The following is a 24,134-nucleotide window of genomic DNA, read 5'->3' on the forward strand; positions in this document are numbered from 1 at the left end:
ATATGCACATGTTAAGGAGTAGCTTATGTGGAATTTCTTAACAGGTTTAGTATCCAAAGGCTTCTGCAGAGGCTGGCTGCTGTGTTTCCTGTTGAACAAAGACCTTAAGTACCAGTTAACGTGGAGCACGTGTGTAATCTCACTGACATAAAAACACAGTGTCATGGACTTCAATGGGACAACACACATGGATATAATGGAAGCATATTAAACATTTACTGCCCTGGGGCTTTGCAGATCTGAGCCTATATTTTTGCCTCAGACTCTCTGTTTGAAAGAACCACAAATAACTTTGCACCACTTGCAGTATTTAGTTCAAATTGTTACAAAGTGTATAATTTGACAAAACACAGTAACTTTAAGTCCACTGATTCATTTGTGCTGTTTTGACACGTCAGATACTGCAGCACAGTGTTTTGCAGTGATGTTTTTGAAGTAGTCATTTTGTTTGGGGAAAATTAGTTATTTTACTAAGGAGGAATTTGCCTTGGGATGTACAAAGGGTTTTGTGGGTTTTTTTTAAACGTTGGATTTCACAGATAACTGTTTTGGGGCATATTATTTACCTGTTTTTTACTTCAGTTTTCCCTGTTTAAGCGAAAGCCACTGACAGGCCAGAAGAATGAGTGTGGCAGAAAGGAAGATAGATCTGGAAAGCCATCACAGAGTGAACAAGAAAAAGAAAAGGAAGATGTGTCTGGTGAAGACAGTAAAGATGAAAACCAGAATCATACACTGGATAATTCCAGGGAAACTGTGACTAACCAGAACAGAAGGATGAAATCTTCTACTTGTATATTACTGTAACACTGTTATAGTATGTAAAAATGTGACATTTTTAAAGCACATAGTGCAATTTTTACTTGAAACCAGTTATGACTCTCTAGAGGTGTTGATGGTTGCATTATTGATTTATTTGATTGCTGTGATTTTAAACATGCAGATCATTTTCTTGATATTTATTGGTAATTTTAATAGTTGCAACTGATCTGCTTATCAGCATCTTGCTGGAGTTCTGTGGCCTTAAATGCTAGTGTTGTAAAACAAAATATATTTTTATATGTGAAAAGTTGAATACAAGCATTTCATTTTTTTTTTATTGAATAATTTTATTCTGTCTACAGATACCACTTGATACATATAGGGAATACAGTGTGATATTCTTGCAAAATTATAATAGTTGATGGAAGAGATCATTTGATTCAACAAACTAGGTGAAAATATTAAAGTTCACATTTTAAAGAGGGCACTCAGAGGGCACCTAGACATGTGCCTCCTCTGCACAAAAAGAGCAACAAAACCTTCAAGTTAACATGTAGGCCATTAGTGAGGAAGTTACTTAAGGATGTGCCTAATTTCATATGTGGCAGCAGTTCCATTACACTACCTAAGAGTAGTCTAAGTTTGTGAATATTCTGCCAAACTAGGACTTTGAAAAGCCTTTCATTTCTAAGAGATACAGAACACCTTCATTTCTGCTGAAAACAGCATGAGCTAATGAGGCTTTTTCCTCACAAAATCAGGTCAAATAAAAACTGGACGCCCCCACTGTTGTTTCTTTTGGATTTTAATCTTACATTCTTTGAACATCCATACCTTAATGAGTCTCTCTAGTGAAGTTTTTCTTAAAAGAAAATATTGTAACCAGTTGCTATGGAGTACATTGGTATGATGAACATCACTATAGACTAAATAGTAGTGTTTTTCTCATGCAACATGGCTTTTCTGCAGATGGAGACTGAACAGCAGGAGAAATTAATCCCGCTCCTGGTATGGATAAGCAGAATGTTTGCTTTCTGAATTAGTCCAAGAAGCAGAAGTGACAAGCCTGCTATTCTAATTACCAGCATTCCCTCTAAATAACATTTGATTACTGAAAATTTAGTCCAAGTGAATAAGAAATATAAACCTAACTGTGATGATATAACCCTTACCCTGGAGATATTCAAGGTGAGGCTTGACAGGGCTTTGGGCAGCCTGATCTAGTTGAGGATGCCCCTGCTTACTGCAGAGGGGATTGGACTAGAAGACCTTTGGAGGTCCCTACCAACCCAAACCATTCTGTGATTCTATGATTCTGTGGTTCTGTAAGTCTGTGAATATGATCCAGGGTCTGTGTTTGCCCCTAAACTGAAAACTAAGCATACCAAAATAGGCTTAGTTTTTAAGGAGGTACACAAGCTCTAGCTCATATATAAAATGAAAAATTACTTCTAAACTCAGTTCTTTTCAGAATATTTTACAAGGAATAGATGATCTTTGTAGAAAACTTAGAAAAATATTACTTAGTCTCACTGACATACAAACACATTTTAAGATGCCTTTGGACTTATTTTGCCTTTGGATTATTAGTTTCCCCAGTTTCAGAGTTAAGTTTTATGTAACAGAGTTGTTAATTGATCTAGAAGTTGATCCAGCTGAATGCTTTATCCCTGTAAGTATGGCAGGTGCCCAGATTCCTTCATGGCACCTCCTCTGTGCTACAGTAAGCATCATCCTATAAACTTGAATGCTTGGGTCTTCCTTTGCCAGAGTTAATGAAGATTGGTTTGTTTCTGTTGTCTTCCTTTGGGCTACTCTTTGAACCTTGCATAAGCTATTTTTCACTGAGCATTATATTTACATATTGTCTTGTTTTCCCGAGTACACATCTGGTTTCTGTTCTACTTGGATGCTGTTTGGAATAGCAAGTGGAAAGAAAGACATGAAGTAAAAGTGTCCTCATTAGTTGAAGTAATTATTTTTAAGTGGAGATCCATCACAGAAATAACTGTAAGGAAAATTTCTTTTTTAAAATTGTGAATTCATTTAGTGAAAAAAAAAAACTTCTTTAAAGTGGGAATTCCTCTCTAAACCTAATGCCACAGAAGTTTATTTAAGGGTTTCTAAGCTGATACACACCAAAGGAGTTTTAGGGGTTTGTACAATTATCTATCTGGTCCCTACACTTTGCTTCAGAAGAAGCAGGAGCAAATGAATCCATTCAGATGTCTGTTTTTCACACTTCTTCTTCAGTAAAAAAAAAAAAAAGGATTCAGCAAATATAACAAGTTGCAATTACATGGATATTAATATAAACTTAAAACAAAGCAAACCAAAACAAATTAACAATCCTCATGAAAATGTTAGGGAGTTTTATTACTGAAAGGCTTTCCTCAACTGACAAAAGGTTGTAGGGATATTTATAACACATTTTTCTCTGTTGTTTTTGTGGGGGTTTTGTTGTTGTTTGTTTGCTTTGCTTTGCTTTGCTTTGTTTTGTTTTGCTTTGTTTTACTCTCCCAAAGTATCAACTTAACGTCTTTATTTCTAGATTTCACAGCTCTGTCATACAACAGAGATGGTGCTTTAGAACCACTGATTTCCTACAATTTCATCTTCGAACCTACCACTAGATGGAGGTTGTGCTCTTCCAAGGTGTCACTGTCTCATCCCACTGAGACTCTAGAGCCAGAAATTTTCCTTCCCCTGGCCCCTGAAAAGCAGTTAAACATACTCACTCAGTATCGAATTTACTGATTCAAAATCCTCTGAAAACTTTTAATTCTTCTGGCATATTGCTTTTGGCGTTAGAAAACTCTGGCAACTTGACATGTTTATATTGTGGATTTTTAAAGTTTTAAGCCATATGTGCTTGTAAAAACATAAAGGCAGGAAAACAGAATTACTCATGCATTTCTCAGTTTCTACATAGGTGTTCAGTGGTCAGATTGTGATACATAAATGTAAGTCTAGGTGTACATGGTTGATCTAAACAGAAGTGCTATGAGTACATCTTGCATACATGTATATGGATATGCACTGATTCATATATGTGTGTGTATATATGTAAATATAGACATGTGTATATATGTGTGTATGTATATGAATGTTCAAACGTGTGCACCTGGTGTGAAATTCTCATTTCATCCATATATTTCCATGTGAATGATGACAGATTTCTGAGAAGCACAGGATTCATTTATGCATTCCTATGCAAGTGTGTGGTGATTCAAGGAGAAAAGGAGAGAACAAGCTGTTTAGATGGTATTTTTTATATGCAAAAATAATTATTTATCACATGAACTTTGTGCAACCTTTCCTTTTTTGTTCCAGGAAATAGTTGTATAATCTGCAAACTGTGCCAAATCTTTGTCCATAGGGAAGATTTTAAAGTCATGCTGCTGACGTTAGGGTAGTTGAAGTAAACTGAATTAATATCACACTAGGAAACCACTGTATGTCCTGATAATCATGTGTACATAAGCTTATCTTACATGACTGTTAATAAACTAGGTAGAGATTCACTGAAAACTTATTCACAGAATCACAGAATGTTAGGGGTTGGAAGGGACCTCCAGAGATCATCGAGTCCAACCCCCCTGCCAAAGCAGGATCACCTAGGGCAGGCTTCACAGGAATGCTTCTAGGCAGGTTTTGAAAGTCTCCAGAGAAGGAGACTCCACAACTTCTCTGTGCAGCCTGTTCCAGTGCTCCATCACCCCCACCATAAAGAAGTGTCTCCCTGTGTTGAGGTGGAGCCTCCTATGTTCTAGCTTGTACCTGTTCTTCCTTGTCTAATCACTGGGCACCACCAAAAAGGGACCATCACCTTCATGTTGACACCCACCCCTCAGGTATTTATAGACACTGATAAGATCCTCTCTCAGCCTTGAGGTGTTCAAGTCCTACAATCATCCTCATAGCTCTCTGTTGGGTTCTCTCCAGAAGATCCCTTGTCTCTCATGAACTGAGGAGCCCAAAATTTGACACAGTATTGCAGGTGTGGTCTCACCAGGCAGAGTAGAGGGGCAGGAGAACCTTGTCCTGCTTTTGACACCTGTGTTTTGACAGCTAGCATTTTTGACACATAGTGTATCAGAAATTCTTTATTGCACAGGAAGCCCATTCTGTACTTAGCTTCTGTTGAATTTTTTGGCCACGCTTCTTTGCTGACCAAGAGAGAGGTGGTTCTTAAAGCAACACATTTGCACTACCACTACCCATACTGCTGTCACTACTCTACATCTGATACCCTCAGGCGATGTAGTAACATTTCACTCAGATTGATGACATGGACCTAGCAGCATAGATGCTTAACAACACCAAAAAATCCCCCCAAATGTTCCAAATATACCTAGAATTTCTGAATCAGCAGTAGAAAGGAAATCTATTTTAATAATTTTCATATCTGCTATTATTATTACAGGAGGGATGTGGACCTGATAGAGTGGGTCCAGAGGAGGGCCATGAAAATGATCAGGGGGTTGGAACACCTCTGCCGTGAAGACAGGCTGAGGGAGCTGGGGGTGTTCAGCCTGGAGATGAAGAGGCTCTAGGGATACCTAATAGCAGCGTTCCAGTACCTGAAGGGGGTCCACAAGGATGGAGAGATGTTTACAAAGGCCTGTGGTGATAGGACAAGAGGCAGTGGTTTCAAACTAGAGAAGAGTAGATTTAGATTGGATGTTAGGAACAAGTTCATTACCATGAGGGTAGTGGAACACTGGAGCAGGTTGCTCAGGGAGGTGGTTGAGGCCTCACCCTGGAGATAATCAAGGTAAGGCTTGACAGGGCTCTGGGCAACCTGATCTAGTTGAGAATGTCCCTGCTTAGTGGAGAGGGGTTTGGACTAGGTGACCTTTGGAGATCCTTTCCAACCCAGACCATTCTATGATTCTATGATTCTATGCCTAAATTCTTCTAAGAACATAAACATTGGCCTGGCAAAGGGTGATGAGACTGTCAGCGGTGAGAACTGGAGAAATTTGTGCGTTGGTAGTAGGTCTGCTTTGCTCAGTATCTCATCCCAACAAGGTCTCAAACTTCACACTTATTTGCCATCCAAGACAGTGTTGGAATTACATTTTAGTCATGCTATATAATTACCAGTCTCTTTTTTAGGACCAGATAATAATGACTCAAAAAAAAAAAAAATCCATTGCAAAATCTAAGTCTGGCTCAACTGTTGTTTTTTCATTTGTACACAAAGAAATATTTCATCTTCAAGACAATTCTCATTTGATGTTGAAACAGTTTAGGCACAACTGTTTCAAATCACACCCATCAAATGGTGAAGAGATGCCAATAGAATTTTAAGAAATTCTAACAGCTAAAACAAAAGAAATTGAAGTGTAGAGGGTTTGTTCTTCAATATATCCATTAAACCATGTATCTGCTGGTATACTGAGGACTTATGCATCAGACTGTACCTAACTAAGAATACAGTATTGTCTTTCCCCTGTAATTTCTGGGTTTCTGGCTGCCCAAGACACTTGGTGACTAGGACATACACCCCTCACCAGATGGAAAGGTAAAAAAGCAATTGGTTCTCAAAGACTTGTGATATGTGTATACTGTGTATATCCTATGTATGTGCCTGACCCAGGCTTTCATGTTGAAATTTTCCATAGCAAGGGTTTTAGTCATGGAGAAATAGAAGGAAAGGTAGTCTAACCCTCTCTTTTATGCCATTGCTGGAAGGGAGGGCATGAAGCCACACTTAACTGGGAAGACCCAAAGAGACTTCTTCAGATGACAAGTGTAGGGAGCATGTAAGTGCTCAAGGATGGAACACAGAGAGATTGCTGCCCTGAAGAACATTTCCTTTCCCTAAAATATTATTTCTACTGCCAGGGCACTATGCTATTTTGTATTTTTATCAAGGACTGTAACGTTTAAGTTTAGGTGTGACCTAAGGAAGAGTACAATTAGGATATAAGACTACTATTTCACACAAGAAACTATTTGATCATTATCTCTGTTATTTAGGCTTATAGAACAAGAATTTTCATTAAGCTACATCCTTCTGGCATTTTTGCCTTCTTGTAGGGTGGTCTCCGCTGTTTGTTTTCTGTCTGTCATCTTAGGAAAACCAGTTTTCTATTAGAAACCATGACTATATCACTTAAAAATGCAAAGTGAGCAAAGTCTCTTTGACAAGCGTGCTGTCTGCAGTGGCGATGCCTTTTGAAAGTGGCACTGAGAGAAGCATTCGCTCTGCATAAACTGAAGCACATGTGCTGGCAGTGAGGTTTCACAGCCACTTGCTGACTGCAGCAGCATGGTAAGATTGAGGAATTTTGTCTGTCGTTCCCCAGGCAGCACTTTATGTGACACACATCCACCTGCCTCTCTTTGACTATGTCTTCCCCCAACTCTTTTATTGCCTCTTTTCCTCCAGCTCCTAACCACAGCAGTGCATAGAGCAGACCTTCTTTTCTTGCCTGTTGTTTTCTTGCCTGTTATCTCCACAGGTCAGTTCAAATCTTTGTCTCCATTTCAGTCTCCCTCTCCTAGACTCTTTGTCAGAGCATCAGAAACTTTTAGAGCATTCTCATTCACTAGGTCTGTTCACCAGGCTTTTAAAAACACTTGTGTAGAGTTTGAATTGGGTCCCACAGTTTGTCATCCTGTTATCATGACTAATCAAACCGTAACTGGGGCTGCCAAAACTTAATTACACACAGCTGGGCTGTTGGGTTTGTTTTTGTTGTTTGTGTTGTGGATCTTTTTGGTTGTTGTTGTTCTTACCATTCTTTTACTATTTGGAGAAAAATTATTAGATCGTTAAATGTTATTAAAAATTGTACTTTAATGAATTTCTTCCCTCCATCAAAAGCTGTATTTTCATCAGCACTGTAACTGTAGTTAGGTTACAGCTATTCTGGTAGTGAGTAATAAAATTATAGTTCAGAATTGCTATTAAAAGAAACATGAAAAGGAAATTATGGGCTGAAATTAACTCCTGGGCATGATAGGAAGTCTTTCTTTAAGTCTCCAAGAGCAATGAACTTTGCTTCAGGTCTTCAATTTAGACATTCTCACACACTTTCACCCTGTACTTGCTTAATTTCAGTTTTGAAAGTTTTCATTTGCCTGTCAACAGCCAAAAAAAGAGGACTCTTCAATGAAAAGCACACTGGTTATTTATTATGTAATGCCAGTATTGCCTGGAACTTCACAGAACCACAAATTCAAATATTTGGATTTTTTTTCCATGAAAACTGAAAGCTGAAATGAGGAAAAAATGACCTGGACTGTGCTTTCAAATTCAATAAATGTGACATTAATTTAATACATTCCTAGTTCCAAATGTTTTCTTCTATTAAAAGGTCCCTTAAGAAAACTGCTTGACAAAAATCGAGCACATCTTACAAATTCAAAGAAGTTTTGTTTTGTTTTTTTTTTAAGAAGCCTTGAACTTGTCTTTCAAGTTCCAGTCTTGTGGGTGATTTCACATAGCTGTCATTCTAACAAAGACATTGCACAGAGAAACTCCAGAGCCCATTTACATCTGAATGAATGCACACCTCAGTCTTGGCACGTTTACAAGGCTCATTTCAAACAGTCCATGAAGGATACATTCACACTGCTTCCACTTGGGGCTAAATTTAAGCTGTAATTTGCAGACTATGTAAACGCTTGCATCTCTTGCCTTGCTCAGGGCAGCTAGAACACTCCAGGAACTGGATGCTAGAGGAAAACCAGCATCCCAGGCAAGATCGGGCACAACACACACCGGATTTGAAGACAACCATGCAGTTGACAGTCAGGACAACGTAAAAACCAGCCTGAAAACCCCCATGGTTAAGCTACTTGAAAGGATGGGATTGTGCCTACACAATCAATAGCAACACAAAACCCATTTAAAAACTCATTGGTAACAGTGAATCAAATGGGATGCCTGCCTGTACTAATTTGGACACCACACCGGCAGTTAACCAATTGCATCTACCACTGTCAACTTAGCTTCTCATGCTGAGAGGCTAGCCAGACAAGAAGGATTTGTCACCACCACCAGGTTTTTTTACAGTGGCAAAGCAGTTTTAAATGGCTACAAAAGCCTACCCAAGAGAGGGGCTGTGAGCCCTGTGGTTTGGATGACACTGGGACAGCTGATGAAAAAGCTTGAGCTGCATTGAGACTTCTGGCAGTTGTTTATACAATATTTTCATAGTATATAGACCTTAAATGCTGAGGAAGAATGTCTAGATGAAGGGCAGTGTTTTGGAAACGGGCAGCTAAAAGGACATACAGAGAGAGAAAGCAAAAGGCACCTGACGTGTTAAGATCTGCTTCAGGTACCTCTATCGTTCCAGCAAATCAAGGGTTCAACTTTTAACAAAGTTTTGCAGCACAAACAAACCACAGAAATTATTGCTACTTATTACAGATTTCTGACCTTTTACTTTCAACTTTTCTATGCTATCTGTGCCAATAACAATAGCCTAAAGCACTCTTTTTCCCTCATTCTTCTGCTTTCAGAGGAATGTTGGTCTTTTTAATCTCTCCTTACATGGAAATCTAATCTTTGATGATACTACCACTAGTTTTGTTACCATCTTTTTGGAAAAAAACCCCAAGCTGACAAAAACTTAATACGGAAGCTTAGCATACTCAAGCTGCATCTGCACTGGTCTGAGCTTGATCAACCCAGGGAAGAGTTGGTGCTGCGAACCCAGTGCCTACCCATACCCACCCTAGGTGATTTTATTCTGCAGCCCCTGTTACTGGAAAGATATGGATGTGCTGGAACATGTCCAGAGAAGGGCCACAAGGATGATCAGAGGGCTGGAGCACCTCTGCTACGAGGACAGACTGAGAGAGTTGGGGCTGTTCAGTCTGCGGAGAGAAGGCTCCAAGGAGACCTTATTGTGGCCTTCCAGTATCTGAAGAGGGCCTACAAGAAAGCTGGGGAGGAACTTTTTAGGATATCAGGTAGTGATGGGACTAGGGGGAATGGAACAAAAATAGAAATGGGTAGATTCAGATTGGATGTTAGGAAGAAGTTTTTTACCATGAGAATGGTGAGACACTGGAACAGGTTGCCCAGGGAGGTGGGAAGTCTCATCCCTGGAATTTTTTAAGTCTAGGCTGGATGTGGCTCTGAGCAACCTGATGTAGTGTGAGGTGTCCCTGCCCATGGCAGGGGTGTTGGAACTAGATGATCCTTGAGGTCCCTTCCAACACTAATAATTCTATGATTCTATCATTCAAGAGGAGCTCTAGCCTCACCTTGTGGGTGCTGGAGGTTCACTCTTGTGCACATTTCAATCTCAGACACCCAACATGCTGTGTTCAAGAGGGGAGATAACCTTCAGGTGCATTCCTGATGCAAAGGAAAATTCTGATGAGAAGACAGAAGGTATACATAGAAGAATTCACCTCAACATGAGGAAAAACTTCTTTACAGTGAGGGTGACAGAGCACTGGAACAGGCTGCCCAGTGAAGTTGTGGAGTCTCCTTCTCTGGACACATTCAAAACCCACCTGGATGCATTCCTGTGTGGACTACCCTAAGTGATCCTGCTCTGGCAGGGGGGTTGGACATGATGATCTCTGGAGAGTCCTTCCTACATCTAATGTACTGGGATTCTGTATTGGAGAAAGCTCCCAAACACACTGCCCACCCAGATTTTATTCCCGTAAGATCCCATTTCTTTCTTAGGTCACTTTGGTACAGTCAGTCTCTAAGGTTGGCAAAATCAGTGCTGCTTCTTCCTCAGTTTCCTAATGGGGTTTTCCCCCTAAGAAGGTAATCTTTCCTTTGAAAATCAGTGTCTCTCATTTTTAAATAAATATTCCTTCACTTTCTAAATAGTATTTTCCTATTTGTCAGTGCTTTGCTGCAAAAAGTGCAGCAGATGAGTAGAACCCTCAGAACTTCCTTAGGTTCTCTTCCCCTTACTGCCTCAGCAAGCAAACTCTTTACAGACGGCAAGCTAGCTAGGGCCAGTGCTTTCCCACACCATCAGTGGTTTTTAGTGCACATTAGATGCTTTCTCTGGTGATGCAAATTGAAAAAAGAAAAATAAAAATTAAAAACCCAAGTCTAGCTGTAGTCAAGCTGCAGAGTTGAGAGATCTCAAACCAAACACATTGGAACATATGATGCTCTGCCCAAAACCCTTGCTTCTGTAGGCTGTGAGTGATTGGGGAATTAGCTTGAATCTGGAAGGCAGGCAAAAAAAAAAAAAAAAAAAGCGCCTCTAGTCTTCGTGGTTATGGAAGAAAGCCAGAAAATGTCACCCCACAACATCCTATTATTTCAAAAAAGCTAATGAAAAATGTGAAGACTTCGAACTTTTTTACTTTCATCTGATGACTTCAGGATCTGAATCATGATTTTTGAACATTTAAGCCTGGCCATCTGCTAATTGCTGAGCAACCAGAGCAGTTCATCTTGGAAAGCCCAGGCCGTTTCCCTGCACTGCTACCCCCAAAACTCTCCCGGCCCGCGCTGGCAGCCACTGCCACCCTGGACGGATGCCAGCCGGCAGCAGTGTGCTCGCCCAGCGTGGTACTACGTTGAGGGAGAAGTGACCAGAGCGAGCACGGTTCTTCCTGCCCATCGTGCCCAGCTCAGGCGGACCCCAAGATCGGTAAAGGCGAGAGGGTGCAGTCAGGGCTGGCTCTCTCCCACCGCTGGAGGGGACACCGTACCCCTCGGGAGGGCTAACCGCGGGGCACACGGAGCCAGAGCCCCGGGGAATGGGGAGCAGCGCGTCCCTCCCGAATGCCCGAGCACCTTCCCGCCCGCTACCGCCAACGGTCCCGGCGGGAGGATAAACGAAGCGGGGCGGGACGGCCTGCCCTGGCGGTGGCGGCAGCAGGAGGAGGAGTCTCCGTCGGCGTCCAGGAGCCCGCTCGGAGAATGTCTCCGACCCACTCCTCCTCCTCCTCCGCCAGCCCCTTTGCCGCGCAGCGCTCAGCTGGGAAGGGCCGCGCAGCATGGGGAGCTGCTGGCTGCGCCTCGCCGTGCTGCTCGCCCTGGGCGCCTGCCCCAGCCTGGCGTACGAGGGTAGGGAAGGGAAGGAGGGGACGGCGGGGTTCGGGGAGCCCCCAGCGGCGGGGCAGCAGCCGGGGGCGCGGCGGGAGCGGGGAGCGCGGTGGTGGAGCCGTGTCCTCCGGCTAGGCAGGCAGGGGGCCGCTGCCCGCCCGCGGCCGCGCCTCGGCCCGGGACCACGTCGAGGGCTGCGTCGCGGTGTCCCGGCAGCCCAGAGGGGTGTCCGGCTAAGGAACCCCCCTGCGGCTGTCTTCCCGCCCGAAGCGCTTTGTCTCCTCTCCTTCTTGTCCTTCCCTTAGCTTGCCCCGGGACGGCCCGTCAGCTCAAATGAAGCCTTATCTTCGGTTTAGAGTCCTGGGTAATTAGGCTTGATTAGAACTTCTGTCAGATTTGGTTTGAAACTTGAGTTCAGGTTGGTGGTAACTCATCTCGCTTTTACATTAGGCATCACTTTTGCATCTCCTGGCAGATTTGCAGAGAGGACTGAGGACACCCACTCAAAGTTGCTTAAGTAGGATAGAGACTCTGTTGTTCTTAATTGTAAACTGGGGAGGAGTATACGTCTGATTTACCAGCCTTGGCCTCAGGACCTTGGCGCTTACAAGTCTTCAACCAGTTTTTGTTGCCCGTGTGTGACTGTGCACGCAGAAAGCGTCTCAGTTTCCAGTGTGGAAAACGAAAGAGTGAATCCGGCTGGGATCTTCCACTTCTAGTAGTAGAAGTGAAATGGCATAGGCTTTTTTTTCTTTTTTCTTTTAATAATTGTTTGCATTTGCATTAGCAAAATTCGAATCAAGCTCAAGTTTATGTCCTTTTCCGTGGCAAAAGGAAATTGACGCGTAGGTCTGTCCCTTCTTTGAAAGCAGCTGCATCTTGTCAGATTAAACATTGCTGACTTGGCAGCCACTGCAAGGCAAAGCTCCTGTGAACTGGCATGCACTGGTGGTTTAACAGGTGTAGCCAGTGAAAATCTGTGGCCAGAGCAGAGCCTTCAAAGTAACTGGGTATTGCTTCAGAATGGGGTGCCCTACTGTGGGCTGCCAGTGGAGAGAGGCAACGAACAGGTGAGAGAGGTGTCTATTAGAGCTCACAGCTGTGTGTTTGTTGGCATAGCTTACTTTTTGTATCCAGGAGCTGTCCCTGTTTAAGGCATGGCTCTTCCCATGGAGGGGCATTAAATGGCATAATGATGGTATTTGTGAGTTGAAGTTAGCTTTTCTTGTTTTTGTTGGCATGCTTCAAGTGGCTTCTTTCCAGCATGAAGGATGCTGGAACACCCCTTTATGCTCTTTCTTTACAAAACACCGAGGTATTGGACACATTAGTTACTAAATCAACAAAGGCAACAGCAGTTTCTGTCCTGGCATTTGTCTGAGGACTATTGTACTGCCAAACTCTATTTTCTTAGGAAGATGACTGAATGCTGTACTTTGTGGTTCATGTGAATGTGAGGCTTCAATTAGTTTGCAGAAGATGCTAATATCCTGTCCTTCTTTTTTTTTTCCTAAAAGCCCAAATGTAACTTCTACAATCTCAAAAATCCAATTTTTGCATTTAATCATCAAGTTGGCTGCACAATAGCCTGCTTGTTTCAGTTTTCACTCATTTAAAAGTCCAATTTCCCTCCTATGCTTACTGTTGAAGGCTCCAAAGAGCTTCAAACATCAGCAGCTCTGTTTGTAAACCTTAATATGAAGTTAAGGTTTCATGTTCTATTTACTTTGTTTGTTTGTGGTTTTATAATAGAGGAAACGTGATATTCTTTTAAATCTTTATTCTCAGTATGAAATCTAGTGAAACTCTAAATAGGTATTTCCTTTAATAGTGCTGTGCTGGTATGTAACTGCACAGTAGATACGGAATTCCATTAAGTAAACAAAAATGGACTTCTTCAGAAAAATCTCCATAGGTCATGTCTGTATGTGGCCCTCTTGAATACAGATTATACATGCACATACTTTAGCAAACTGTTAGAAAGTTGACCCTTGGCTATTTCATAGCTTAAGAGCCAAAGAGTCTGTTTTGGATTCCTACAAAATGCTTATTTTCAGTAGCAGATTGTTATTTGAACATCAGAAATGTCTAGTCAGCTCTCAAATTCATCATTTGGTAACTGTGAAGTTTTTTAGTGTGGAACGTTTGCCCTCCATAACCCAAAGTCTGTGGTGAACACCACACTAGAAAGAAGTTGGTTTTGTGCTGTAAAGAGTTATGCAGCCCTCATTGGATGGTAGGCAGCGAAAGCAATACAGTATTCCCTGGGAAAATGCAGTTGAATTTACTATCACCTTGGCAGAAGGAAGGCAGCTGAAAAATACCTGAACACTTAAAAGCATTTGAGGCAGCTGCTGTATTACCTGTAACTGTAGTTTCAAATCTTCAAAGGGTTCCCATGGGGTTTGTACCTTGTTTTATTAAAAGCCCACAATGCACTGACAAAATCCTTCCGAGGGCACCCCTCAGTGAAAAGCTGGTTTGAGCTTCGTGAGCGTTTGAAAGATGCACCTTCTGGAAGTTAAAACAAGCTTTAAACCTTTTCCCTGAGGAATAAAGAAGGAGATGTGCTCTCTGAGCTCTTCAGTGACTATTTCTTACCAGCTTCTGTTCTTCCCGAGAGCTCCTCCTATCTTCTCTGGCTTTGCAAGCTGTGAAAAACCAGAGTAGATCCTTACCTCCCTGGGTTTTGGCAGAGCACTGCTGACCATCCAGTAGTGCCCTGGTGATGGTGAAGCTGTACATACATGCATATATGCACTTGTTTGGTGGTATGGGTGCATGGGGATGAAATCAAGGGGCGCTAAGATTGCTGTGCTTGTGTACATGCCATTAAAATCACTTGAAGACCAAGTGATATTATAGAACTATTTCAAAAGATGTATGAGATTTAATTTGATGAAAAAGAGTGTCTTTGTGTGGTGTGCTTTTGAACAGGTATATGTTTGAATTTAATATGAATATATGGAAGTCTGGTTGTCCTAAGGGTAGCTCTTCTACAAAGTTGCATTGTAGAGCAAGGGGTGAGACTTCAGAGAAAGTTTACACTGTAAACAGATACAGGGTAGGATGAGAAAAGCAAAGGAAGTAAGTATTTAAGATGGCTTAGAGTCATGTGGCAGGCTTTAAAAAAAAAATCTGGCATTGCAGTTAATAACCTCATTGCCACTTGTAGCTCCTATCCATCAAGCCAAGCTGAAAAACGGTCAAGAAACAGTCTCCAGGCCCCAAAGCAGCTGGTGTTCTGCATTGCCAAGGGTGGGGCCCATTGTGTCAGCTGAGATTTTATGATTTTTAAATACAGCTTGCTGTCTGCCTGTTAATCTTAGGTGACAGTTTATGTAGAAGGACATACAGGATGCACTTGTGTGCCAAGTTCTGTGTGCACTGGTCCCCTGAAGCTGAGGGTGCTGACAGTGAGCTTGTGATGGACACAGATCTAGGTGTTGTGCATGCTGTCTAGGCATGGAACAGAAAGGCAGCTGCCCTCAAATTGCTTGCAGTCCAAGTACAAGACAAACACCAGTGTGTGAGTATAAGCGGATAAGTATGTCCTATGGCACAGCTTTATCCAGAGTCGTGCTTTGGATGAGTTGCCTCCTTCTAGATAAGCTCCAGTTAGCTGGTTTGTTGCACATGAATCAGTAAGACTTCTAGCAGCAGTGAAATCTACTAGAAATCACATTCTCTAGTGACCTCAAATGCAACAGATATGGCATGTTTGTATCCATCACTAATGGGAACTCATCCCCTGATGGTGCTTTCATACTTTCTCATGTGAATTGGGCCATCTTCATGAGCTGTAGTAACTCCCTGCTGAAAAGTCCTCACAGATGGATTTAAAGCATTATCATAGCACTGAGTACTCCTTAAGTAATCAGGTCCTGGCATCCTCCATGCCAGGCTGCTCAAGTTGCTCACTTTAAAGCAACACCTGTGGGCTTTGGTGCAGCTGAAATCTTCAGGGTGAGATCACATAAAACAAGAGTAACATTAAGAAAATTTTCTGAGGGGAGCTCTTGATGAGTCACTTCGCTATCCTTTTCCTCACAGTGAAGTGCTTGGGGATGTGGTTTCGGGGTGAACTTTGCAGAGTAGGATTGTCAGTTGGACTTGGTGATCCTGAGGGGCTCTTCCAACCTGAGTGTTTCTGTGATTCCGTGAAATACACCTTGGCAAGGAGCACAGGCAAGCTAACTGTGTACACTGGCTTGGGGAGTTAATTACAGGCAAGGATTGGAGATGGTACAGGAGGTGCAATAGCAGTTATTTTTCACACCTGCAAGCTGCTCTGTCCCTTTTATTCTTGGTGTACTGCAATAGTAAATGCTAGTGGACATGTAAGGGCTTCCTGACTGTATGGAGTGTATAAACACAGTGCTTATAAAAACTGGCACTTGAGATTGCCATCAGTACAGGTGCGGCTCTTGTCTGTGAAGAGTGTGAATGAGCATATAACTTGGGATATCAAAACCATATTTTTTTAAATATCAGAAACATCAGTTTTTAAAACAATTTGGCAATGCTAAGATGTGATTTACTGTAGTTTCCTCACCTCTCAGAGAGCTGAGAACAATATATTGTAAATGCATGGGAACATTGTTGAAATACATTTATCTTTTCTTGGTTTTCGCCCACTGAGATACAAACAGGATGGGTATCAATGGGTTAAATTTATGGCTGATGAAAGTGCAAGGAGCAAGAGTTGTCATGCTGCTGTATTCACTTGAATAAGCTTGCATTCAGTGGCTTATTCAGTTGAATAAACCACTGGGCTGAAAATTCAAACTCCTTATGTGGGTCATGTATAACCTTAGGTGAGTTGTGTAGACTTAACTTGCTCTTCCTTGCTTTTCCCCATTGGGAATGCCTGTGTAAAAAGAAGTCTACTATTTATATACTGCTGTTCACTGATTTACAATAAGAGTGGAGTTTGAAGAGGAGTATGGATTTCAGCCCACACTGTCAAACACCTTGATGCACTGTTGATAAAACTTAATTGACTGTAGGCCAGAGAGTGTATGAGGAACACCATTTGCATGGATGTGCTGTAAAGACACAAATCATGAACCCTCTATTCTTGTGGGTTTTGGCTCTGTGTTGGAATTTCTTGCAATTCAGTTACCTCAGGCAAACCATCTTGGAAAGGGTCACTGGAATAATTGGTGAGGTACTAACTGGGCTCTCTGGTAGCTTGTAAGGTGTATATAAAAATATACTTAAATTTTTAGGCACTGATACAATGGTCCTAACTTTTGAGACCTGTACTTAGCTGCCATACGTGATCTCTCCCAACCATCTTCTTGAGGGAGACTGTTTCCAAGGGATAGGTCCACAGCTCACTATCTTGATTGCATGGACTGGAGACAAAGAGGTAAACACCAACACTCCCATCCCTCCCTATCTCCACCCCCATCACACTACTAAGCTTTTGTCTGAAAAGCATATTGGTAATCTAATACTTCATGAAATTGTCACGTGTGTTGTGCTGTAATACAGACTATGATTAATCTTTGTGTCTTTCGTGGTACTTCTGTGAAGCTCCTGAAAGCACAGAAGTTTTTCCCTAGGGTAACAAATTACACATTTCTTTAAATGCCTGGCTAATTTGTCTGCTTCTGAAATGGTTATGTTTGTCATTGGCTTTTTGTCCTGTCTTTGCTGGGATGGAATCCCAGGCCAGCCATGGGCTGCAGACCATTAGCAGTTCTGAGCCAGCCAGGACAGCTGCCTTGAGTTGGCTCACAGGTGTATCCCATACCGTGAGCATCACACTCAGTATGAAGGAGAAAGTTTGCTGTGAAGAAGGCAGTCTTCTGCTAGAGTTCCTCCTTACTCTGCTCTTCTTCCCTCTCCTGCTCTTGGGGACTGTATTCTTGGATATCGTGGCTGCTGCACTTTGACTGGGTTGAGTATAACTTTATATATCTTGAATTGACACTGGTATGAATTTGCCTATTTCATTGAATCTGTTTTCATTACAGCCTGTTGGCTTTCTCTCCTTTTCCTGTTTTCCCCTTCTCTTCTAGAGAGGGGTCATCAGATGGTTGAGTAACTGCAACAGTTAAGCCATACATACAGGCTAAATGTAGACACTTTTTTTTCCCCCCCCCCCCAGTTTGCTGTTTTGAGTTATGTTGGGTGTCGTTCATTTTAGAAGGCATTCACATGAATTTTTTGGGTGCAGTAAATGAACAGCCCGGCACACAGGACACAGCTGACTAGCTGGTGGTGCTCTGCTGCTGTTGATTCACAGGATCACAGAATAGTAGGGGTTGGAAGGGACCTCATGAGATCTTGGAGTCCAACGCCAATGCCAGGGCAAGACCATACAATCTAGTGCAGGTTGCACAGGAACACATCCAGATGGGTCTTGAAAGTCTCCAGAGAAGGAGACTCCATGACCTCTCTGGGGAGCCTGTTCCAGTGCTCTGTGACCCTTATGGTAAAGAAGTTCTTCCTCATGTTGAGGTGGAAGTTCCTGTGCTGTAGTTTACATCCATTGCCCCTTGTCCTCCAGGATGCACAAGTGAGCAGAGGCTGTCCCTTCCTTCTTTTAAAGGAGTACTGTTAAGGTAGTTCAGACTGAAAATTTATCTTGCAGTACCTTGAAAACAGCTCTAAATTGTAGGGTTTACCTTTAATGATTCTGATCTTTTCTGTAACTTGAAATAGCCACTTAAGAGCTCTGCCAGAGTTTGAAACCACTTGAACTTGTCATTTGTCATATCTTTTCATGAGGAGAGAAAGGATTTATGTATTTCTTGAGAGGCTTATGGAAATAAATGGAATTTCCCAAGGTTTATACATATGGGAAGCTGAGTTTTGCCGATGTCTTCCTTTGGTTTGTCTGAACAATTTTGACAAGATTGATGCTGTGCTAGAGGAAATAAATGGTGTCATTGCTGTGTACATAATACACAGAAATGTGTAAGGAGTGGTTACAAGGAGAGTAAAGCTCTGTCAAGTGGATATAAACTGACACAGGAGGTTCCACCTCAACATGAGGAGGAAATTCTTCGCTGTGAGGGTCACAAAGCACTGAAACAGGCTCCCCAGGGAGGTTGTGGAGTCTCCTTCTCTGGAGACTTTCAAGACCCATCTGGATGTGTTCCTGGGTGACCTGTGCTAGATTCTATGGCCCTGCTCTGGCAGGGGGTTTGCACTTGATGGTCTTCACAGGTCCCTTCCAGCCCCTAACATCCTGTGATCCTAAGTGCAAACATCAGGAGGGCAAGAAATCCATCCCCCAGCCACCATTATCCTTAGTGTTTCTTGGCAGCTTTGGGGATTTTCCCTGAGAGAAAGGTCTAAAATTATATCCCCCTCTTCACTTCTGTGAAGATGGAGGGAGAATGCTTTTAGCATGGAAGTGTGTTAAGAGCCTGCTACCAGCATGCCAAAGTGAGTTTGTCAAAATACCTCTCTGCTAGACTACCATTAAAATTAATTTTCTGCTAAAAGGCCTATTTGAGGAGGAAGTGTGGCTTAAGGTTGTTTTGTTGTTGGGTGTTGCTTTGTTTTGTTTTGTTTGTTTTTTTTCTTGTTTCCTCAAGAACTTATTGGACTGGCTGTGGCTCAGTTCCCAGGCCTTCATCACCAGGTCATGACTATTTTAGCTGCTATTTCTGTGCCTTTTTTTTTTTTTTTTTTCTTTTCTCTCTTCTCTAGCACTTAGCAGATGCTACCTTGCAAAAGCAGCTACTTTGCATTCCTTCATATCCTTCTCTCCAGCATCTCTTTCTGTTTGGTTGGTTTGTTTTGTTACTTTTGAGACTTGTGCTTTCCCTCCAGGAAAGATCAGACAACTGGAGCCTGTTCTAACCGATCAGGGTGGCCTCCTTGTTCTCCCCTCAGCTGTCCAGGGCTTCTTCCTACTCATCTGTGCAGCGTGCCTCCTGGCATAGAAGACTTTGGGCAGGGTCTCTTGCCTTGCTCCCTGTTTGTTCAGGTGCTAATGCAGTAGAGCCCAGATATGGATACTGGTCAGGGCTCCTGGGTCTGTCTATAGTAGAGGGGAGTTTTCCAAACTGGCTTTCTCCCAAACCTATTCTTGTTCCTAATTTACATGGCTGGAAATGCCCCCTCTTCTCTCAGCTGGGCAGTAGTTTTCAATCCTTTTCTCCTCTGCCACTTGTGTTTTTTTTAACCTAGTTTATGAGGCAGGCTGCCCAGCTTTCTTGAGTGCTTCCAATTAGGAGTAACATGTGTGGCTTCATGTGTGATCTCACAGTGCAGAGGGAAGCCCTCTGGTGAGGCTAAATGGGGACATGACTCATATAAATCTATCTAAGGTGTCTTCCTTTACCCTTTCAAGCTATTTGGTGTGAAATAAGTGTTGAGGTTGGGACCTATTTTATTGCTTTGGGTGGTGCTGTCTTCAACTGGCTTTTTGTAGGTCTGTACTGCCCTGGTTTCAGCTGTCAAATGCTAGCTGAATTGTTGGGGGAGCTGCTGTGCCCTCCTGGCAGTGTCTAGGGCAAATTACAGGCTGAGAGAGAGGGAAACACCCCCAGCCTTTGCTGGAGCACTGAGCTTCTGCCAGCCTGCACAATTCAAACTGGGGATGGTTGGGCATTTTTGGCAAAGACTTTTGCCATTTGAGCTGAGAGAACTCGTAGAACTTTATGCTTTTTGCTTACTTAATGAAACTGTGTATCATCCTTCATCTGAGAACGGATGGCATCAGTGGAATTCAGGTTAGCTGCTCCAAGAGACCCAAGTTTTGCTCAGTTCAGAGGCTCCAAAAAGAGATGAGAGTGCTTGGAATGATGCATGTTCTGCATTGCTCTTGTGAGATGGGTCACCATGAGCTGTTTTCAGCGAGAGGGAAGATGACCCCACAGCCAAAACATGCAAGGTGTGCATATCAAAGTTTCTTGGTTGCATTCATCTCTCTGAAACTGATGATTAAATAGCTACATAGGTGTAGATGTGTCTTTGGTTTTTATAGCCTTCGAATTGTGATAGGCAGCTGTGTCCTTTAGGGAGGCACAGAAGAAACTTCCGTGGCTTGCCAGGAAAATCTGTGCCAATGCATTTTATGTTACTGCCATCTTTTGCTCCCGATCTTGCAGTGGGTAAAAATATACACGTGTGAAACTACTCACACTTGCAATTTGGATGATTTAGAAGCTTGTATTATAAGGAAAGCTTGTTTTGAAGACTCAGAAATTACAGTGGTGGTGTTACAGAAGGACAACTTTTTTGTTTCCCCCTCCCCTAGTTGTGTAAAATGTAAAATTTGTCACAACCAGACAGGTTTTCTTACAAGCTCAGCAGTGTAATGGAAGACCTCTGATTTTATTCTTCCTTACCTCTTGCCCTCTTCTTTTCAGGAAATGCCATTGCCCTTGATGGTGCCAGGCTTGGACATGTCATACACATAGCCACTAAGAATAGCATTGCAGTTTGAAAGCAGTCATATACTCAGGCTTCTCCAGCAGCCCCTTGTCATGCTGCATGCTTTACCCAAAGCCTACACTTAACCACTGTGGGCTGGCAACATGAGTCACTTAGCAAAGTCTGTCTCCTTTTAGGCTGTACTGTGACAGTTTTAACCTGCTAGGGTCTGTGGTCCCTCTTGGTTTTCCTCAGAGGTCTTCTGCCAGGCTTCCTGACACTGGCCGGATGAGGGGAGATGCTGCTTCCAGATCCTGCCTCAGAATTTATGAGCCTGTGCCAATTACATTTTTTTCCTTAGAGCTGTCAACTTTAGGGCAATGCACTTAACTGCTTGATTTGAATCTGCCTGTCTTGAATCCCTCCATTGTGGCTCTCTAGTTATATTGTGTCACTCATAAATAAAGCAGGCCAAAATTACCATGCATCTATCCAGCTGTTCTTGAAGATTAAAACCACGCTGGCTCACAGGCATTCGCTGTTCTAAGCTGCATAGAGGCAGATACCAGAAACAATACTCCTGGCTCTGAGTTACAGTGGCAGTGAAATATAAAAAGAAAAAAAAAAACAAACAACCACCCAACAAATAATAAAAATACCTTTCCCATGCTTTCCTTTTTGTAGGGTAGGAATGGGTGTGGGTGCCCTGTGCTGAAACAGGGCACCTTTCTTGTTACTGTAGTAAGGAAAAAAAGACTGACAGCTGGGTTGGGCCAAATCCAGGCACAAATCCAGGCTGGGTGCAGAATGGGTTGAGAATAGCCCTGAAGAAAGTGACTTAGGTGTATTGATTGATGAGAAGCTTAACGTGAGCCATAAGTGTGCTCATGCAGCCTAGAAGGCAAATGATATCCCAGGCTGTATCAAGAGGAGTGAGGCAGCTCTCTGCTCTTGAGAGACACCACCTCAAATACTGCATCCAGTTCTGGTGTCCCCATCATAAGAAGGACACAGTGGTGTTGGAGCTAGTCCGGAGGAGGGCCACAAAGATGATAGCACCTCTGCTATGAGGATAGGCTGAGGGAGCTGGGGTTGTCCAGTCTAGAGAAAAGTCCTGAACGGATCCTACAGGAAGGCTGGAGACAGACTTTTAATAAGAGTGTCTAGCAATAGGACAAGGGGAAATGGTTTTAAGCTGAGGGAGAGTTGATTTAGACTGGATCTTAGGAAGAAGCTCCTCAGTATAAGGGTGGTAAGACTCTGGAATAGGCTTCCCAGAGAAGTTGTGGATGCTTCCCCTCTGGGGGTGTTCAAGGGCAGGCTGGATGAAGTTTTGAGCAGCTGAGTCTAGTTGAGAGGCATCCCTACCCCTGGCATGGAGGTTGGAGTAGATGATCTTTAAGGTCCCTTCCAACGTAGGCCATTCTATGATTCTATGCTGAAGATGTATTTTAGGAAAGCATCTGACTGGTAGTTTGCTTCAACATTTTAGCACTGATTTCTTTTTGTGGCATTAAGGCTGTTTAGCCTCTATCTGCATCCCTGTTGTAATATGGTTTATCTGGAGCGCTTTGACTGAAAACATGTAAGGAGGAAGTGTGATTATTGTTACTGCACATGCAGGGCATCATGTTAAGTAAAACTCTGTGTGTGTTTAGTTTTGGAACAGCTACAGGTTGCTTTTGAGTCTCTTTAAAGTTGAAAAGGTGTGACCTGTGCCCTGGTCATGGTTCTAGGCATACCTGTGCTGATTTCCAGGTAGTCTTTCCATTGCCCTCATTACTTCTTCAGTTACAGTTTCTGTCTCTGTTCCTGTTTCAGTAGGTATCAGGAACCACATTTTGAGTTTCTCTTTGGTACTTGGTATTGTAATGAGATAGTAAATACTTATCTGGGAGAACCAGGCGATAACTGTAAATTTGCTCTGATATTCAGTTCAAGGAGATTTCCAGTCAAATGTGTCAAATCCTGAGCAGCTCTCCAACAAAGGAAGGCAACTGTTGTATCAAGAGCAGCAGTGCAGCTGGCACCACTGATACCTTTCTATCGTTTGCACCAGTGCACTAGAAGGTTGCAGTGGACTGGCTGACAACTTCTCATCTTTTTGGAAAACACAAACACCTGAATTTGTTTTTTGGCTCTTTTTTCAGTAGTGTTTCTGTGTCTCTTTCCTTCTGAATGTCAAACCCAGGAATGTTAAACTATTATCTTTAGATGGCTCCAAGACATTTCTGACCTCTTAAATACAGGATGTGCTCTGCAGCCCTGGGAATTATTTTGTTTTATTCTTATCCAAAATTATCCTTTTCCAATACTTTTGTCAGCCACTTTGTAGGGAAATCTTTACTATGTGGCAGACATATAAAATGACTGAGACATTTTAGTTATACATTAAAACCCACAGTAAAAGAACTTGTCAGTGGTCAGATAACATGATTGATTGTTTATTTCCATGTTGGAAGAGTAAACCAGTTTGCCAAAACTTCTAGATCAGTACAAAGGAATTGAAAATCAGTCCTTCATCTGAGTTACCAGATTATGGTGGTTTGACATCAGATAGAATGTGGAATTTAAACTCAAGTGGTAAATCACTGCACCACACAGAATTTGGAAGTAAAATGAAATTATTATTTGCAAAAATATACTAAATACAAAAGCACAGAAGGTAATAAGCATATACAAAAATATATTTATATATAAAATTAGACAAAAGCCCAGCTAACCCCCACACACACACGCATACAGATCCCCCTGTACAGATCCAGACCCCCCTTAGACAAAAGTCCAGAGGGCTGTGTACCAGCTAACAAGTTAATCTGTATCCCACTGCTGTTCCTGACCAATAAACCAAACAAGAATGATCAGGCCAAGAAAGCAGAGTCAGAAACAGAGACAGAGGGAAAGAAGAAAGTAAAAGAGCCCCAAAACAAGCTGTGCTACAAACTATATAGAAATCTGCAGACCAATGAAATGAGATAAACTTATTTATATTTTCTTCAGCCCCTCAGGACTGTCCATCCCCTGGACTTGA

General features: G+C 42.4%; 1 protein-coding gene across 1 annotated transcript in view; it reads left to right on the top strand.

Annotated features, from left to right (window-relative positions):
- Nucleotides 1-11,712: 11,712 nt before the first annotated feature.
- SRPX (sushi repeat containing protein X-linked) overlaps nt 11,713-24,134 on the top strand; it is a 54,960-nt gene continuing 42,538 nt past the window's right edge. Inside the window, exons 1-3 of the mRNA XM_054395573.1 lie at nt 11,713-12,037; nt 12,722-12,831; nt 14,973-15,043. Coding sequence (XP_054251548.1) covers nt 11,713-12,037; nt 12,722-12,831; nt 14,973-15,043 — 506 coding nt within the window. The remainder of the gene's footprint in view (nt 12,038-12,721; nt 12,832-14,972; nt 15,044-24,134) is intronic.

This window comes from Indicator indicator, chromosome 1 (assembly GCF_027791375.1).
Source record: "Indicator indicator isolate 239-I01 chromosome 1, UM_Iind_1.1, whole genome shotgun sequence".
NCBI lineage: Eukaryota > Metazoa > Chordata > Aves > Piciformes > Indicatoridae > Indicator > Indicator indicator.